General features: G+C 36.7%; 2 protein-coding genes across 2 annotated transcripts; one reads left to right on the top strand and one right to left on the bottom strand.

The window, feature by feature from the left end:
• Window positions 1–298: 298 nt before the first annotated feature.
• Window positions 299–4,917, bottom strand: LOC132282909 (protein RTF1 homolog). Its single transcript, XM_059784733.1, has 2 exons — window positions 4,768–4,917; window positions 299–2,602 (listed from the first exon to the last, which is right to left on the bottom strand). Exon 2 carries the CDS (start codon window positions 2,555–2,557, stop codon window positions 569–571), a length of 1,989 nt encoding a protein of 662 aa, XP_059640716.1. The 5' UTR covers window positions 2,558–2,602; window positions 4,768–4,917; the 3' UTR covers window positions 299–568.
• A 1,329-nt stretch (window positions 4,918–6,246) lies between these two features.
• On the top strand, window positions 6,247–16,044 carry LOC132281443 (putative receptor-like protein kinase At3g47110). Its single transcript, XM_059783144.1, has 6 exons — window positions 6,247–6,345; window positions 7,709–7,812; window positions 7,898–10,107; window positions 10,353–10,702; window positions 12,583–15,373; window positions 15,653–16,044. The coding sequence occupies exons 1-6, from the start codon at window positions 6,247–6,249 to the stop codon at window positions 16,042–16,044; spliced, it is 5,946 nt and encodes a 1,981-aa protein (XP_059639127.1).
• Window positions 16,045–20,265: the final 4,221 nt, after the last annotated feature.

The following is a 20,265-nucleotide window of genomic DNA, read 5'->3' as shown; positions in this document are numbered from 1 at the left end:
TTAATATTTGATCAAGAAAAGTTGATAGCTAGTAATGCAAAATTGAAACCTTTCTGTGTTAAGAGTTCTTTTCCAGATTTAAGCAAGAGATCACTACACTAGAAAAAAGAAGCCCAAAAACTGTCACCTATATATGAGACTGACCAAGAACATGATGCCAGATCTATTAAGACGAAAGAGTGAGGTGAGGGTGAAAGCCAATTATAAAAACTTTATGGTTTACCTGAAGAGAGACTTCTGAAATCCAAATCAGCAAGAATCAATAATGAGTAAATATTATAGATAAATACAGTTGGTGTTTAATTGCAAAGTAGGAAACCAGACAATATGCTCATTGTTGTCAACCGAAAAATATTCAGACACACATAACAAAGTCCAGGTTGATGAGATTATAACGACTTCAAAGCAATAGTTACAAACTAAAATGTCAAAGGACAATATTATTTTTTGGACATTTACTAAGAAGCAGCCAACCCTTAAAAGACCAGCACAATCCATTCAGTCTAATACAGGACAATAAAAATAAAACTTTTTATCTAAAGAACTTACTGCTTGTCGGCATCATACTTCAGAGCAGCCCTCTACGTCTTTTGTAGTCGCTAACCGTCAGAGTCAGTGCATGTCTCCTCCCATCATTCTCGGGGACTTGGCATCCAACCGTAGCTTCTATCCTCTGTTTCCTAGCCATGAATCCCGCAACGGCTCCTTGAGGCCCACCAAACTTTTGAAGCGCAGCCAATGAGATAGGAAGCTCAAAATCATGCAGCATATTTGATTCTGTTCCTTGATCTACAGGAGCACTTGTATCCACCAACTTCCCTGCACCAGCTGCAGCTTCCAAGGCTGCTGCTGTAGCTACCATGCCAGTGTGTGTTGTTACACCACCAGCAGCTCCATTACTGTCTGCACCTGCTGATGCAATAGTAGTTTCACCATTTTCTGCCGGGATGGTGTCATCTTCTCCACTTGGCTTCGAAACATAGTAGTTCCTTGACCTAGTCCATCTCCTTGAGAAAGGATCATACCCAGCCTCGCCAGCTTTCAAACTTGTGTTAACTGGTTTCATTTCTGATGCATTTTTGAAATTTTCCACCCTGTTCCTCCTGTTCATTTCCGACAGCCTCAAAGCCTTTTTATCTTTCTCCTGTGTTTGCCGAGATGCCTCCAGTTCCTGCAGTCTTGCCTTGATCCTTGCCACTTCTGCCTCGTCATGCTTACTTTTGGCTACTTCCATCTCCTTCCTCAACCTATCCTTTTCAGCTGCAACATTTAACGGCCTCCATGTGGCAGATTTTTTCTCTTGCAACATCTGCTTCACTGTGGCAGCTGAGTAGACAAAAGTGTTGGTCTTCTGTATCGCCTCCCTCTTTTCCAACACATCCTGTTTGCTTGGCATCCGACCACCACTACGCTCCACCTCCCTGACCCATTGGTCAAACTCTTCTCTGAGTGGAGCGGAGTCTGAAACCATAGCCATCTGCCACCTTGCAGCAGAACTTTCATTGCCCCAAACAACATTCAGATACTTGTATGTGGTTTTATTGTCTAGCTTGTACTGTCGATCAGGGTCTGCGGCATCGACATTCCGGACCATGCAGAGCCTATATATGGGCCCAGATCTGGATTTTCCAATTCCAACCCTCACAAAGCAACCCACAATCAACTCGTCAAAGAAAGGCTCCATAAACCATTTTGCAAGTTTTGACCTTCGAATAGTGATGTCCTTTATCTCCTCAAATGTTGGCACATCTGACTCAGGCGAGGTTTTGTCATCATCACTGTCAACCATTCCACCATCCTCTGTTGAGCCTTCATCTTCACTGTGGGACCCACTTTCACTCTGACTGGAGCTACTTGCACTTGCCACTGCAAAGCCTCTCCGCTTGACTGGAGAAAACCCCCGGCTGCCTGAGCCTCCCCTAGATGCATCCCTTAGTTTCCGGTGAGCTTCCAGATCCTGCTGCTTTAATCGTTTTGCACGCAACTCATTCAGTGCATCATCCTTGGCAGCTGCCCTGTCAGCAGATCTGGCTGAGGAGCGTACACCACGGGATAATGTATGAGTCGGGCTCCTTTTTCTGGGTTGGGTTCTCTTGTCATTATGCTCTCTCATCTTTTTCTGCAAGTTTTTCTGCATGTTTTTGTCAGTTCTCTTTGTCGCGCGCTCCGCCAATATCATCTCTCTTTGAAGCTCTGTCATCTGTGCAAGCTTTTGCCGGTCATCATCATCCTTGTAAAGATCACTCCCCACAGAGTCATTGTCACTATCACCCTCATGATCATAACCACCTCCATCTTCATCACCATCTTCCTGGCTGCTCCGATCATCATCTCTTTCTGTGGGGTCCAGTCTCTTCTTCAAAGGAACTTGAGATCCAGAGGGCTTCCTGCTTGCATAATCACGATCATCATCTGAATCATCATCTTTAGAGTCGCTTCCATCATCTGAATATGAACCTTCACGTCGCCTTCTAGACGATGGAGGTGAATACCGATTCCTCGCAGCTGCACTGGTTCTTCCAGCTGCCTCAAGGAGCAGCTTTTCTAAGTCCGCCATGATCCACTGTGTCAATTATTATGCTGTAACAATTCAAACTTTCTCCTGAATAAATTGAAAGTATCAATTGGTTAGTCCAACAATCAAATCTAGATAATTTCCGGGGAAAAAAAAAAATCAAATCTAGAAAACCTGCACAGGTGGCCCAGTGGATAAGGGGACTCATGGGGTGAACCGTAAACTAGAACATCCTGGATTCGATACTCACAAGGCGCAAAAACACCCAGGTTTAAGTTATATGTATGGTTTGCAGGTAATTGCACATATCCGGAGTTTGCAAACCATCCAAGAGTCCAAAGCGGTTAGCGGGTGGGTTGATTCATCGTGACCCAAAAAAAAACACACACATAGATGGAGCATTTAACATTTCCAAATACAGTTAAAAGCCGCGAATCCCAGATGCCTTTACAGTTATGACTTGTCAGAAAACACAGAGAGAGAGAGAGAGAGAGGTGTTCCTTATTGGTACTTATCTCAATCATACACATCTTATCAAATTACCTAAAACTTTATCAGAAAATATGCATCGTGTTTTGTGTGCTTCAAACATCACTTGAGAGTTTAAGTAAAAATTACACACAGCTACATATTTTAAGCCAAGTGAAGTTTAATATTAAGGTGTCCATATATATGATGATTGGCAATCATACTGTAATAATTGACAAGTACTTTGCAGTCACCATAGTGAGAGTCTTATCAAACGCTGAATGAAGCTATATGTGCAAATATATAGCCATGTTATTTTAGTCATCCAAAATCCCCAAAAGCAGCCTTCATAAAACAGTCTCAAATAACTAAAGAAATCAATGTTTCCACGTAATGACCATATCATTCTAATTCAAAGCTTTTGACAGTGGTTGCTCGATAGAATAACAAATACTCCCCAGAGGACATCACATAAAGGAAAAAGGGAAAGCAAAAAGTAGATCGATGAAGACAATAACACACACAAATAAAAATAAAGATGAAATCCCATTTTTGGGTTTTAACCCCAATTACCCATATAAAAAGTTTAATCAGCAACGTCGAACAAAAATTGTAATTTGAAGCCTTCATAACCACTCAAGAATGATAAACTATACAACATCCATCTTGTCATAAGTATTCCAGAAAGTACACAATTTTCAGGTCAAAAATCATTTTCTCTGCGACGTATTTGTCAGAAAAATTGGATACTAGTTATATGTAACAATATACTGACAACTCAAGGCCAAACCTAAGTACCAACTTTATCCTAATTTCAAATACTTTGAGAACTGGTGCACTGTATATATTCTTCAGGAGTGCACAGTAGGAATTTTGGTTCTTCGACAATATATGCATAGTTTTTTTTTTTTCCATTCAGGGTTTAGTGTAATCTGTGTGTATACCCATCAAATGCAACCCACCATATGCAACACTCAGTAGCTTAACCACATTAACTCTCTTGGAAGCCAGTGCAAACTGACAAAAAAAATTCTAGCTACTGTCATACCACTAACAATGCTACAATGGCATTACAGTAATCAAACGAGCAATTCGTCCTAAAATCCACAAATTTGAGCATAAACCGGTATTTGCCTTCAATTTGAGCATATATGAATTGATGTGAGAGAGAGAAGGCATCCACAAGATAATCAAACAAGCAACATATAATAATTAAAGTTCACTTGCATATATGATGAAAGTACCAAAATAACCAGAAGCCATGATTACTTGAAATTTTTGGGAATTTTTGGGAAGCTAAAAAAATGATGGGGATCTACTTGAACATTTCAATAAAATTGTTCAGCTAATAAATTGTATGGATCAGTTTGGATTACATATGTTTGATGGAAACTTGATGTCACGATCGACAGCCCTGCAACTCATTTTTGCTTATATATTTGGTATTCTTGATTTGCTCTTGGCAGGAAGGTGAGATGGGTTCAAAAGCTTCATTTGCAGATGATATAAAGATTCTAGATAGATGATAAGCAAAAGACATGGGGAGGTAATACGTTTTTCCAGTCCAAATGTAACAAGTTCTACTGACGATAGAGAGATTAAATCTTATCTATGTATGCAAATCTGGCAAATGTGCCATCAAGTCTATGTGAATCGATCACAATGAGATAAAGAGGGGTGAGAGCGAGAGAAGGGGGGACTCGATTTGGCTCAATTTCTAGGGTTTCCTTACTGAAATTTCTAGAGTTTTAAGACCGTTAAATTACAAGGTTTTGAGGACTAACCTTGCAGATATCAGTCGTTGGTGGCTCGTCCTTCGTTGGCCGGAGAGAATCGCCGGCGAGAAGCTTCACCGTCGAGCTGGTTAGGGTTAGGCGAGCACAAATTGAAGAGAGAGACAGAGATAGAGAAAGTATATGAAGACAGAGAATGGAGATTTGTATTATACTTAAGATTTTTATTTAAACAATTAATATAAAAAAATAAACAATAATTTATGCAAATTTACAAACAAAAATGTCATCAATATTGTATGAGTTTTTTTTATATAATTTATTCTGATAAGAAAAATAAATTAAGTACAATTAAAAAATAAAAGGCATTATCGTAATTTAATAAAAAATAATCTAGATTTTGAGACATTTTACAACAAATTGTGATAGTTCTGAATATTACACAAAAAAATATAGTTCAAGAGACAATTTGTAAATTCGGACATAATTAAGAAATATTTTTGCACTTAATTCAAAAAAATATTCATGTCATCTTAGTGGCAAATCCAGAAAATTTTGTGAAGAGGTCGGCTTTTTAATTTGTAAGGACAAATTTATATAATATAAAATGCAAAAAATAAATAATTAAAAAAAATATTCTGGGGACGAATTGTAATTTTAACGGAAATCTTCATAAATTTTTAAAAAATTTAAAAAATAAAATAAAATTTTAATGGGTGTGAATTTTTATTTTAGTGGGGCATTTTCATAAATTCTATAAAAAAAAACTAAGGTATAAAATAAAAATACAGTGGGTCGGGTCTGTGCCTGATCTTACTTTATTTTATTAATTTGTGTGATTGGTTTTAGTTTTAATCTGGAAAAATTAATATAATATTAAAAATCAATCAAAAAACAAGTTAAACATACTCACAATGGTGGGGCTTGGCTGTCACACAAGAGGCCAGTGTTCGAGTCCTCTACCAAGCCTTCTACTTTCGTCGACTAACTTGTTATTGTAGCTATAAGGCCGGCTGCTATATCCCAGTTTGGTGCCCTAGGGGTGGATCTGAAGGACCCTACCTCATGGAGTTTTTTGTTATCAAAAAAAAAAAAAAAATCTGTATCTTTTCCACAACAACTTCCACACCGCCCGACTCACAAGTTAAACTTAGAACAGAGAACACCCTACTACATTTTTATAATTTTCTCTAGCTTGAATTTGCTTACACCACCAAACCCCTTTTCTTCCGATCTTCTTCTTGTTCTGCTTCTTTCTTTTTTCTTTTTTCTTTTTTTTTTTTTTCTTTCATATACCATGAACCATTTGTGCTTTTTAGAGGAAAATTTTGATCCTGCGTTTCTGATAAGAAATAATTCATACTTCAGTCATGACAGGATGGGAATTTCGTTTTGTTTCTCCTTCAGTCTTCTTTCTAAGTGCTATGTCCCATTTAGCCCTTTTGTCCTGGCTATGAATTATTAATAAGTGCAGGTATAACTGCACAGCTCTGATGAGTTCATTCATGATCAATATAAGATTTGTGCATAATGGAAAAGCTGGAGATGAAAACCTTTGTTTCAATAATGGAGATGTCAACCATATTCCTCAGCACTAGTCTCCATCATTCTGCTGTTTGGGTATGGCAGGTATGAAAATAATAATAACAATAATTCTCAAAGTCTTCCGAGTACTGATATTTAATGTAGATGGGTGGTGATGATGGAAACATACTATATATAATAATATTCATGTTTTGCTGATATTCGGAATTTATGTTACAGCCACGAGTCTAAAGACGCTGGTGTAGAATGGTTCCTTGTTACAAAAAAATAAAATAAAATAAAATAAATTTTGCTATATGGTGGTAAACTGTCATTGTTATATACAAATTGAACTGTCTTGAAGTGAAAACTGATTTTACATGCGAGTACATAATTTGTTGGTTCTTTTTTTTTTTTTTTCTTTTTTTTTTTTCGGAAGTTATCGTTGGTTCTATTTTGATGTCACTGACATATGAATATACATACTTGTGCTCTCTCTTTCCAGGATTATCAGATAGAAACCTTAGGATTTGGCCATTACAAGTAGTAACATCTATTGTTCTATAGGAAACGAATGTTTGAAAGAACCATTCTTCATATCATATTTGAGATGCTTGCAAAGATATGCAATCTTCAAGATCACTAGCACATCTGCAGGACATATGAAGAGTTCCTTTCATTCTGATTCTCAGTCTGCTTTCATAAAAACTGTAGATAGGTGCTTCTTCATTGTTTCGGGGTGGTTTAAAAAGGATTCTCTCCTAGTTTTCTTTTGGTCCTGCATGAAGTACTTTTGCATGACCCAATACTGCAAAAGTTTGATGATTGCCATTAAAAAAACAAAAATCTAATTAAAAAGGATGATGATGATGAAACAACCACCAAAAAAAAAATAAGGTGGTCAAAATCAAGTTCACCTTATTTAAATTTGGCAATGATGTGATATAGGAGTATAAATTAATTTTCAGTAGGTAGGAATTAGGATTACAATTGCATTAAGTCATAATTTTCTATGCATATTGGATTTAGTCTTGCAGGTCTGAACACTAAGCTCTCCAAGTATTCCACAATATAAGGAGGTATTGGGCTTATGCATTTGCTCCAACTTCTGTATTGGCTTCTTCCATCTTTCACACAAAAATATGATTTCAAGGCTATTAAGTTCATCTCCTTCTCTCTTTTACCTTCTATTTTACATGAGATTCATCTTATTGGCCGCAAACATCAGAAACAGCATCACTTATGGCTTCACAAATGAGACAGACAAGCAATCCTTTCTAGCCATCAAGGATCAACTTCTTGTGAATCCTTTCGAGGTCCTTAGCTCATGGAATGATTCTTTCCACTTTTGTAGTTGGAAAGGAGTTACATGTAGTCGACGACACCAGAGAGTGACTGCCCTAAACTTGTCTTCCCTTAATTTAGTCGGTTCCATGCCTCCTGACATAGGAAACCTTACCTTCCTTAGAGTGATCAATCTCGAGAACAACAACTTCCATGGCACTATCCCCCAAGAAATTGGCTGATTGTTTCGCCTACAACATCTTTGGCTTTCCAACAACTCATTTCAAGGTGAGTTCCCTCTCAATTTGACTCATTGCTCACACATCAGAGTCATCAAAATTTCTGTAAATAATCTCTCATGAAAAATTCCTAGCGAGTTAGGTTCATTGTCGAATCTCTTTGAACTGCGTATTTCGAAAAACAATTTCACTGGCACAATCCCACCTTCCATTGGGAATCTCACTGCTCTTCACTCACTTGCTCTAAACATTAACAACCTAGAGGGAAACATTCCATTTGAACTTGGACAACTTTACAACTTAGAGGTTCTTAACCTGAATACTAACAATTTGTCCGGTATGTTTCCTACCACATTTTACAATATCTCATCCATCAGTTACATTGCTCTGTCTTTAAACCAATTACATGGAACCCTCCCACCAGATTTGGGATTGACACTCCCAAATTTGCAAACATTTCTAATCGGAGCCAACCAATTCTATGGGCCAATTCCACCATCAATAGCCAACGCTTCTGGACTCATACAATTTGAGATTGCCAGGAATGCCTTCATTGGTCCTGTGCCATTGAATTTGGGAAGCCTTCATGATCTAGAATGGCTAAACTTTAATGGTAACCCACTCGGAACTAGGAAAGCCAATGAGTTGAGCTTCTTGAACTCTATAACCAACTGTACAAATCTAAGAACACTATATTTGGATGGTAATGGTTTCGGGGGTGTTTTGCCAGATTCAGTAGCAAATCTATCCACTAGACTCATCACACTGACGATGGATTTGAACTACATATCTGGAAACATACCAGAAGGAATTGGGAACCTTGTCAACTTACAGACTCTTGCACTTTATGACAACATGCTCACAGGAAGCATTCCTGAATCCATTGGAAAACTTTTTGAGCTGAACAGAATATACATTTCCACAAATAACATCTCAGGAAAAATTCCGTCTTCAATTGGCAACATTTCACAATTAAGTATTCTAGACATGGCACGAAATATGATAGAGGGGAGCATACCTGTTTCTTTGGGTAATTGCACAAAACTGCAAGGATTGGATCTCGGATACAATCACCTCATGGGGACAATACCTGGAAAACTTCTTGGCCTTTCTTCCCTTTCAGTTGTTCTCTTCTTAGATCATAATCATTTAACTGGACCACTACCGGCACAAGTGGGGAGCTTGAAAAATTTAGGACAACTGCAGATTGGAGGAAATGAACTCTCGGGAGAAATCCCAACCACACTTGGTGATTGTCAAGTGTTGGAATTCCTACGTATGGAGGGTAACTCTTTCGAAGGTAATATTCCATCATCTTTCCAGAAATTAAAAGGTATTCGAATCCTAGATCTTTCTCGCAATAATTTGTCTGGGCAGATTCCAAGGTTTCTGAGTGAGTTCCCATTCATTCAAAATCTCAACCTTTCCTATAATATGTTTGAGGGTGAAGTTCCATCTGAAGGAGTGTTTAGGAATGTGAGTGCATTTTCAATTGTGGGAAACAACAGGCTTTGCGGAGGAATTGAAGCACTGCAATTGCCTGCATGTCCTGTGGAAGTCTCAAAGAAAGAAAGGAAGCCCTCTGCTCGTATACTGATAATTGTCATAATCAGTATCACTCTCTCTATTGCTTCCTTAATAGCATGTGTTCACGCTATTTTTTATCCTATGAAAAGGTTGAGAAGAATAAAATCCTATCCAAATCCATTGGGAAATCAGCATCCAACAGTCACTTATGCAGAACTTCTACAAGCTACCAATGGATTCTCTTCAGCCAACTTGATTGGTGAGGGGAGGTTCGGTTCTGTTTATAAAGGAATTCTCAATCCTAGTGAACATATCATTGCTGTGAAGGTACTCAACCTTCAAGAATATGGAGCCAACAAGAGTTTCTTGGCTGAATGCCAAGCATTGAAGAACATTCGTCATCGCAATCTTGTAAAGATTATCACATCTTGCTCAAGCATAGATTATAATGGAAATCATTTCAAGGCTTTGGTGTTTGAGTTCATGCCAAATGGGAGTTTGGAGAGCTGGCTACACCCAAAGCAAGAGAATCCAAGTTCGTCTGTCGTGCTGAACTCAAAGAAACTGAACCTAATCCAAAGGTTAAACATTGCCATCGATGTGGGCTCTGCATTGGATTATCTTCACCATCATTGTGGAACACCCATCATTCATTGTGATCTAAAGCCAAGCAATGTCCTCCTTGACAACGAGCTCTGTGCCCATGTGGGTGATTTTGGTTTGGCAAGGTTTCTCACAACCACCAAAGAAAAATCTGATCATACACAATCTACTTCATCAATTGGTGTTGGAGGAACTATTGGTTATGTAGCACCTGGTAATATACTTTCATAAACTTTTTAATTTATCTTTTTTAGATACTATCTCATTTAAATCAATTAAGAAAATTTCTCTTTAGTTTGAATTTTTTGTTCTTTAAAACTTTATGTAAATCATTTTGAACCTCATACTGGTGATTTGTAGATGACTTCCTTTAGCATAACTTGCATAACCAAGCTGAGCATATCAAAATTGAAGGACAAATCAAATTTGAGTATTTTTGTTTATTGTTTCGAATTGCAGAATATACTATGAGTGCGGAGGTTTCAAGACGAGGTGATATGTACAGCTATGGAATCCTCTTGCTCGAAATGTTTACTGGAAAAAGGCCCACAGATGACATGTTTACAGAAAATTTTAACCTTCATAACTATGCTAAGATGTCACTTGAGGGCAAAATGATGGACATTTCCAATTCCTTACTCACATTGGAAAGGGAAGATGTGTCTAAAAGCACTAACCAGCAGAACATTGGTAGAATGAAGGAGTGCTTGGTGTCTGTTCTTCGACTTGGAGTCGTGTGTTCTTCTGAATTGCCGAGAGCGAGGATGGATGTCGGAGATGTTCTCATGGAACTCCACATGATTAAAAATGTACTTTTGGGGGATGGAAGAGACTAGACAGAAAGAGAGAGTGAAAGAAAAATATGGAAGTAGGTGCTTTTTAGTCACTGAGAGTCTCAGACATTTGTATTTCATGTGATGTTTACAATAATGTGGGAAATCTGAAAGTCCTATGAAATTTGATTATTTATTATTCATTATTTTTATTTTTTGACAATTGATAATCTCATTTTATTTAGAGCCGTGCTTACATTTTCCGCCAAAGAAATTTCATTGTTGCTCCGGTTAAGGATGTACTTTTGAGGAAGAACTAATTCTCAAGGATACAGGGGATATTTTAGTAGCTTATTTCATATGTTTCCTGAAGAATTGCAAGTGCTGCAGAAGACTGTACTAGTTTAAGAAGCTCATGAATTTTCAATTTTCCCATTTCGTTTATATATGATGGCGAAAATATGATACCACTTCAAAAGAAGATTAACTGTATTCAATCTTAGCTGTTCAAAATAATTCCACTCCTAACATATCCTTGCTTGTATAGAGGGATGGTTCTATCCTCACCAAAACAATATGTTATGCTAATTTAGAGAGAGAGAGAGAGTCAATGCTAATAAACATTGTAAAAGTGAGAGATTTCTTCAGATGTCACCAAGCCATATCACACTTAAAATTGTAGCAATTAAACAATTTCACAAGTTGGTCCAATGGATATTCTACAGAGTCACATCAAGCTTACCTGATGATTTTTATGTACATACATATATTCTTTGTCAGGTCAATGACTTAATTTTCCAAGTATTCATATTGGAGGGAAGAATTTTTCTGTTAACAAATTGTATTATATGATTCTTACACCTAATAACAATTATTAATATGGATTTGTCATCCCCCACAAATTCCAGGATCAATATTTAATAATTAAGGGACAAACAAGCGTGAGGACAATGGTTTCAATTGTTGGGTTACTTCTTGATTATAACCTACCAGGAAGTCAGGAACAGTGCAGGTGACTTCAGTTTTCTAGCTTCCTTGTACACAAATCTAATAATATTGGTTTTATATAAATTCGACTTTTAAAATTATCTTACCTATGTGTTTTCTCTCTATTTCCATTTCAAATATCTTTATCAACGTCACATTTGAAAAAAATAAATAAATAAATAAAAAACCCTAGCTACTTTGTCAGTTAAAACTAGAACAGAACATGACCATTAATTTTATTGAAGTGTCACATTGTAAATAAAATAAAAAAGAAAGGTAGGAAAGTTTGTTCACCGCAATTGTTGAATGTCAAATCATTGTTATATTTAACATTTTTTTTTTTTTTGTATAATTTAATTAAATATACCTATGTTAACGTCAAACTTCCCAAAAAGTCATGCCTGTAGTCAAAGTAAAACACTTAAGTCTCAGTGCTTTTTCATAAAAGCTTGAATTGTGCCACTAACTTTACATTGAAATGATACAGAGGTAAGGATAATACTAGTCTCAACAAAAATTGAATAAGAACAAAAATTGGAGTAGTAACTTTGCTGATTACCACCAAAAGAAGAAAAATTGAAAGTGACAAAGAAGAACAGAAGAAGAAAATGGTGGTCTACATCAAGTTCACATGTTGACTCAACCCCATGAACCCATTATAAGGGCCCACGTTTGGGATTAAACATATTGAGCAAATGTCAATGAATATGATGAAATCAAATGAAGTATTATTTATATATTCTCCACTTGATTCCACGAAATCTCCACAAGGCTCACAAGTCAAATCTCTAGTTTATTTATCCTGTAATGTGTGAATAAATCTAGTCACCTCCACCAACCATTATGGTTTATCTAATGAATTTTCAGCAGCTATGGTTACAACTGCACTATTTCATGCTTTTCTATTAACAAATGTTTTCACACTGCAGGTCCCAATAGTCCAATATATGGAAGGATTGGCTAATGCATTTGATCCAACTTACCTTATCCTCTCTGCTCTCAGCTTCCTTCATCTTTCAATAAGAATGGAGCACAAAAATATGATTTCTTACATCCTATTTCATATGATCCTCGTTTTGACGTGCTCGAATGCCACAACTGGTGCTACTTTTGGCTTCACAAGTGAGACAGACAAGCAGGCCTTGCTAGCCATCAAGGATCAAATTGTTGAGGACCCTTTCGAGGTCCTTAGCTCGTGGAATGATTCTGTTGACTTCTGTAACTGGCAAGGAGTTACTTGTAGTCGTCAGCATCAGAGAGTGACGGTCCTAGACTTGTCGTCCCTACAATTAGTCGGTTCTATGTCTCCTCACATAGGAAATCTTACCTTCCTTGGGGAGATCCATCTCGAGAACAACAGCTTCCATGGCACAATCCCCCAAGAAATTGGTCGTTTGTTTCGCCTACAACATCTTTCGCTTTACAGCAACTCCTTCCAAGGTGAGTTCCCTATCAATTTGACTCATTGCTCAGACATCAGAGTCATCAACATTTCTTCAAACAATCTTGTAGGAAAAATTCCTAGCAAACTAGGATCATTGTCTAATCTTTTAGTACTGCGGCTTTCTAGGAATCATTTCAGTGGCAGCATACCACCTTCACTGGGCAATCTCTCCTCTCTTCGCGTACTTTTTCTTAGCTTTAACAATCTAGAGGGTAGCATTCCTTTCGAACTTGGGAAGCTTTCCAACTTACAGTTTCTTCAGTTTGCTTCTAACAATTTGTCCGGAATGGTTCCTAGTTCGCTTTACAATACTTCAACTTTGAATCAATTTGCATTAGCTGGCAACCAGTTAAATGGAAGTCTCCCTCCAGAACTGGGAAACACCCTTCCAAAATTACAAACATTTTTGTTTGGTGACAACCAATTCTCTGGTCCTATTCCACTATCATTGGCTAATGCTTCAGCACTTGTTGATTTTGATATTGCTGCTAATTTTTTTAGTGGAACTTTACCAAAGAATTTGGGTGGCCTTCATGATCTAGTATGGCTAAGCTTGAATGATAACCATCTTGGAACTAAAAAAGCCAATGACTTGAGCTTCCTTGATTCCTTAACTAATTGTACAAATCTAGAAGTGCTGACTTTAGGTGGGAATCATTTTGGGGGTGTACCGCCGGATTCAATCGCAAATCTGTCCACCAAACTCACCTCACTGTGGTTGAATCTGAACTACATATCTGGAAGTATACCACAGGGAATAGGGAACCTCATCAACTTAGAATTTCTAGCATTGGATGAGAATATGCTCACTGGTAGCATTCCTGATTCCATTGGGAAAATTTCCAATATGCAAGAACTGTACATTTCCACTAATAATATCTCAGGAAAAATTCCACCATCAATTGGCAATATGTCTCAGTTGAGTATTCTTGCATTAGGTCAAAATATGCTAGAGGGAAGCATCCCTGTTTCTTTGGGTAATTGCACAAGGCTAGAAGCATTGGATCTTCAACAGAATCACCTCACTGGTGCGATACCCGAGCAAGTTATTGGCCTTTCTTCCCTCACAATTCTTCTCTCCTTAAATCAAAATCATTTGACAGGATCACTACCAACACAAGTGGGTAACTTGAAAAATCTTGGACAATTGTATATTTCGGAAAACCAACTTTCTGGAGAAATCCCAAGCTCTCTTGGTGATTGTGTGTTGTTAGAAACCCTTTCTATGCATCATAACCTTTTTGAAGGAACTATTCCATCATCTTTCATGCAATTAAAGGGTATCCAAGTCCTTGACCTTTCTCACAATCATTTGTCTGGGCAGATTCCAAGGTTTCTAAGCAGCTTATCAGTAATTCAGAATCTCAACCTTTCCTATAATATGTTCGAGGGTGAAGTTCCGAATGAAGGGGTTTTTAGGAATGTGAGCGCACTTTCAGTGGTCGGAAATAACAAGATTTGTGGAGGAATCAAGGCATTGCAATTGCCTGCATGTCCCATGGAAGTCCAAGAAAAAGAAAGAAAGTACTCTGCTAAGAAAATGATAATTCTTGTGACCACTATCACCCTTTCCATTATTTTGTTAATTGCATCTGTTTGTGCTATTCTTTATCTTATCAGAAAAAGGTCAAAAGGAAAACCCTCTTCAGATTATGAATTGGGAAATCAGTATCCAATCCTCTCCTATGCAGAACTTCTTCAAGCTACTGATGGATTCTATTCGACAAACCTGATTGGTAAAGGGCGATATGGTTCTGTTTATAAAGGAATTCTCAATGATGGTGAGCAAGTAGTAGCTGTGAAGGTACTCAACCTTCAAGAACATGGAGCCAACAAGAGTTTCTTAGCTGAATGTGAAGCATTGAGGAACATTCGCCACCGCAATCTTCTCAAGATCATCACATCTTGCTCAAGCATAGACTTTAAAGGAAATGATTTCAAGGCTTTGGTCTTTGATTTCATGCCGAATGGAAGTTTAGACAATTGGTTACATCCGACTTCATGTGAACAGGAGAACAAGTACTTGGATCTAGTTCAAAGGCTGAACATTGCCATTGATGTGGCCTCTGCATTGGATTATCTTCATCATCATTGCGAAACAACAATCATTCACTGTGATCTAAAGCCAAGTAATATTCTTCTTGATGATCAGCTCTGTGCCCATGTAGGTGATTTTGGTGTGTCAAAGTTTCTTTTGGCTACCAAAGATGAGTCAGATCATGCACAATCTAGTTCTTCCATTGCGATTAGAGGAACAATTGGTTATGTTGCACCAGGTAATCTACTGTCATATATTTTTTCCTTGGTTTCATTCCTTTTAGTAATACTGTCCAATTTCAATTTACAAAGGAATTTGTCTAATTTATGAGTAATTATCTTGGTGCTTTGGACAAGAATCCATTTTGCATAACCAAGTTGAGCATATTAAAATTATGTGTTTCACTGCTTTACAGTTTCAGAATATAAACCTTGAAAATAATTTAGAATTTTAGATGTTAGAAAATATCAAAGTACTTCACTAATTTGAGCATCGTGTTAATTGATTCAAATTACAGAATATGGTATGGGTGCGGAGGTTTCAACAGAAGGCGATGTGTACAGCTATGGAATTCTCTTACTGGAGTTGTTCACAGGAAAAAGGCCCACCGACATGTTGACACACAATTTTAGCCTTCATGACTTCGTAAAGATGGCACTTCCAGATAGAGTGATGGAGATTGCTGACTCCCTACTCACATTGGAAGAGGAAGATGCAAGTGAAAAGACCAGCCAGAAAAAAATGGTGAGAATGAGGGAGTGCTTGGTGTCAATCCTTCGGAAAGGAGTCATCTGTTCTTCTGAATTGCCAAGAGAAAGGATGGATACTGGGGATGTTCTCATGGAACTCCACAATATTAGAAATGCATTTCTTGGGAATGATTGGAAGGAAGAGAGTGTATGTGTGTGATTGTGTGTGAGAGTGAGAGAGATGGAAGAACCACTTCCTAGTCGATGACACATTTGTATAGTTCATGTGATGTTTAGAATAATGTCTGAAAGTAAGCATTTTACCATATGAACTTTAATTGTTATTATTTTATTTTATTTTCTCCAAAGGTTGAGCAATGTATAAATGAAAAATAAGAAACTGTACAGTGCGCCACAAAAGAAATAAATATTGAGAGTAAGCTTTGCAAAAGCTGAAATAGACATCAAAAGAAATAAATCAGTTTCGAACCACAAACCTTTGAGAATTCGTTTTCAACACATACGTGTGTTTGTACATAGATGTGATACGCTTCATCACAATGCCTCGTATGAATTCAAACAATTGCCTTCAATAGAAAAAGCTCATGGTGGTTGACTTCGACTTCGTTTATTTTGCTACACATTCATTTTTCATATATTCTTGACATGTATGAGGGATCAATTTGGTGTCAATGGTTTGTCATTTTATCACAATGCCTTCTATGAATTCAAACAATTGCCTTCAATAGAAAAAGCTCACGCTGTTTTCAGCCGGTTGGTGGTTGACTTCGACTTCGTTTATTTTGCTACACATTCATTTTTCATATATTCTTGACATGTATGTGGGATCAATTTGGTGGCAGTGGTTTGTCATTTTTAGCCATATTGGTTAGTGTGAGTTTTAGCTTTTGCATTTTGGAATTGGTTTTTAAGCCTAATTTCTTTGCATTTTATTGATATACGTGTCCTTAAAGTTGGGGTGTGACAACTAAATATGGAAGGAAGGGAATAACAAATACACAAAGTACATGAATATTACTTATTAAGGGTAAAGTGCATTTAACCCCCTTAACTTTCACCATTTTGTAGTAAACCCCCTTTACTATTTTTTTAGCTCTAAAAATCTTCTTTTTTTTTCTTTTTTTTTTTTTTTGTTCAACCTTTTTTTTTTTTTTTCTTTTTCTTTCTTGAATAATAATATTTGAACTTATATTTTCCGTTGCATACATCACCATACTTTTAATTAAAGAAAAATATTAAAAAAAGTAAAATTCTTAGTTATGAGTGCAACTACATGCTATTTATTTAGTATATGTCTAGCATAGTTAGATCTTGTAATATCTTTTTTATCTATTAAAAAATATAGAAAAGCCTATTATTTTATCTCATTCAATTACAATTACTTTTTGGAATTAAAATTCATTTTTTTCGATCTAATTTTTTGATCAAATGTCCATCTCATATACTTATATTTATATATATATATATATATATATATATATAAAGAATAAATATTTAAGATTTTAACTTATATGTTGTTGCACTCGTAATTATAAATTTTACTTGTTTAATTTTATAAGTTTTTCTTTAATTAAAAATATAATGATTCATACTCCCTCCGTCCCAATTTAAGTGCAGTTTTTGGAGAGTAGTAATTTTTAGGAGACATGTGGGACATGCATTGTTTTCCTAAAAAGTTACTAAATTGCCCTTTTGTAACGACCCGAACACGAGAGTTCGATTCATCAACCGGGTCCTTACCCGAACCCGAGGTCAACTAAGACAATACCATCATACCCAAGGTCAATACATCATTACTAATTAAAATGTACATATTTCTTTTACATAATTTTCAATGAATTTAAATACATAAACGAGACCGACATGGCCGTACATACAACCTTATAACATTATAGAGATTTTTAGCATCGCCTAAATCCGTGAATATAAGTTTTACGCCATTTCTCCTCCGGTTCCCTGAAAATATTAAGATAAGGGGTGAGCTCAACAGCTCAGTAAGTAATGCCTAAAACACCGATTTTGGATTCCCTTTAGCCAACAACCAAAGAACGTAAAAAGAAAAGAAGCCGAGGTCATACAATTGGAGTCCGTACAACATTTATAATATAACAATCAATACACGGAGTCACATAACACCATTCTTCAAAATCATGCACATGATATGAAGTGTGATGCAACCCATCCCAAACTTGGTCTATACCGATCCAACACTCACTTTTCGAAAACCCGCTAAATGACTTTACCGAATCAAGATTGATAGCTATCCCCGGTTCTAATTCTGGCAACCGTTAAAGGACCTAGTATCAACTTTTTCACATCATACACCGGGTCGCGCTCCCTCTAAGTTAAGCTAGCTCCGGACTCGCAAAACCCAATTCATTTCTAAATCATTTCCACATAATCCTTTCCAAAGATATTTCTAAAAAAAAATTATTTCAACCTCACTTTCCCAAACAATGTCCATTCCATGAATGAAATTGACATACATATGCTTGCATTTATCAATTTAGCCATACATACTCATTATCGTCATCATTTATATATATATAACCTCAAGAAAACATTTCAACGTAAGGCATGCTCTTTAAATACCTTTGCAACCAAGCACACACACACACACATATATACACACAATCAACATCATCTAAAGCATGTTTTGCCACAAAAATACATAAACACATAATTAACATTTAAAATTCCAAATTTATCATTTTTAATCATGCTTAACAAGAAATCAAGTAAACGAACTCAACTAAAGTCAAAACTTAATGGTTTAGACATCCCTGCCTCAAAAGTAGCCAAAATGCATCCCCGGCCAGAAAAGTCAACGCCGGTCAATTGCGGCGGAAAGAAAAACTGTTCGATGGGAATATAACCGACGACGAGGAGATTCTACTGTTCCAAAGGCTCGGCTCCGGAATCCGACTCGAAGTGGCCCAAAACCCTCTCTGAAGTCTTAGATCCAAAATTTTCAAAAATTCGTAAAATAATTACCACTCCTCCAAAAATTAAATCCTTTAACCATACAATAGAAAAAGATGAGAGGAACATTTTTCGTTAAGGAACTAAGACCGGAAACCCCACCGATTAGCCAAAAAATGGAGGAGAAATTTGAAACTTAAAATAAAATGAATTACAGTGAAGGAGAGAGAGATTCTGTGAGAAGAAAATGTAACGACCCAAAAAGATACCATAATAATAATAATATAAAATTTCAGCATGACCTCCGCAGAAAAAGTCCCTCTACGACCTGTTAAAATACATAAAAAAGCAATGCCCTTACTGGCCTTAAAACTAATCCAACACACAATGCAAATAATATACCATATTTCCAATGTAACTACATACATATAAAAAGGTTCGGTTCCTCCATCATATCCAAACAAGGAATCACCAATTCACTACCTAGTCCCATAATCCTTTATAAGGAACGCACTTTAAATACATCAAGTTACAATCCATGAAATATAGCTAAATTTTAAAGGGCCATAACTTAAAACATTATACTAATTAAACTAAAGTTTCACAAAATAGTTAAAATTACATTTACAAAATAATAAAGTTCTAATACAAAAGATAGCAAAATAAGTAGATCTTTAATCCTGTCTAAACTTGTGGTGGATCATCGTCCGTCACCACTTTTCCGTGACCTGAAAATGTTAATATAAATGAGCGAGCAAATGGCTCAGTAGGTGGTGCCTAAGACACACCTCTTGTGACCCCGTGAATCCAAACAATGAATATGAACAAGGGAAAGCGGGATCATGCCATGCTAGGAAAAATACAACACAATTTCAAGGTCATAGATAAACAATGTCGTGTCATGGAATGCAATGCCATGCTATGTCGCTCCCCATTTAAAAATTTCTTCCATTCATCACTTTTCAAATCATTAACATAACCCGTCCCTTGGCAACTCCATGGTGGCACGAGAGAAGGATTGGCTACTGTCATTGACCCATGGCAACTCCATGGCGTCATTTGGGGCCCAGATAACTCAACCACACTAGGGCAGTCTCCCTAGTTCCCTCTATGTCATATTAACGCCACGGACCCTAGGCAACTCCTAGGCGATCGAGTTTTTCGCAAAAAACCCTTTTATCAAAACTTTTCCCTAAAACCCTTTTCTTTTCATTTCAAAACAATTTTCCCATTTCATTGCCCAATGCCATGCATGAGTGCATCATGCTTTTCCATGTCATGCCAATGTCCATTATCATACATTTTTTTCAAACTCAAATCATATAGCATAATTTACAAGAATTCCCAAAAGAAATACCATGCTTCCATATTTTGAAATTTAGCAATTTAAACACAATGATACTACTTAAGTATGCTAATTTACATAATATCAACTAATACACGTAGTCACATGCTTCATTTACAACATTTTAATCATTTTTAAACGAAATCAATACAA

This window comes from Cornus florida, unplaced genomic scaffold (assembly GCF_030987335.1).
Source record: "Cornus florida cultivar Cherokee Brave unplaced genomic scaffold, ASM3098733v1 CherokeeBrave_3.0.0_Hap2_Chr11, whole genome shotgun sequence".
NCBI classification, from domain to species: domain Eukaryota; kingdom Viridiplantae; phylum Streptophyta; class Magnoliopsida; order Cornales; family Cornaceae; genus Cornus; species Cornus florida.
Note: the sequence above shows the minus strand (reverse complement) of the source record. Positions and strands in the feature narration are given on the sequence as shown.

What these genes read in the sequence shown, in the direction of transcription:
- LOC132281443 (XM_059783144.1), top strand. Translation starts at nt 6,247, where the DNA reads ATGGAAAAGCTGGAGATGAAAACCTTTGTTTCAATAATGGAGATGTCA. An exon ending in TTCCAACAACTCATTTCAAG is followed by an intron (nt 7,813 to 7,897) that starts GTGAGTTCCCTC and finishes AAAAATTCCTAG; the next exon opens with CGAGTTAGGTTCATTGTCGA. An exon ending in TATTGGTTATGTAGCACCTG is followed by an intron (nt 10,108 to 10,352) that starts GTAATATACTTT and finishes TTCGAATTGCAG; the next exon opens with AATATACTATGAGTGCGGAG.
- LOC132282909 (XM_059784733.1), bottom strand. Translation starts at nt 2,557, where the DNA reads ATGGCGGACTTAGAAAAGCTGCTCCTTGAGGCAGCTGGAAGAACCAGT.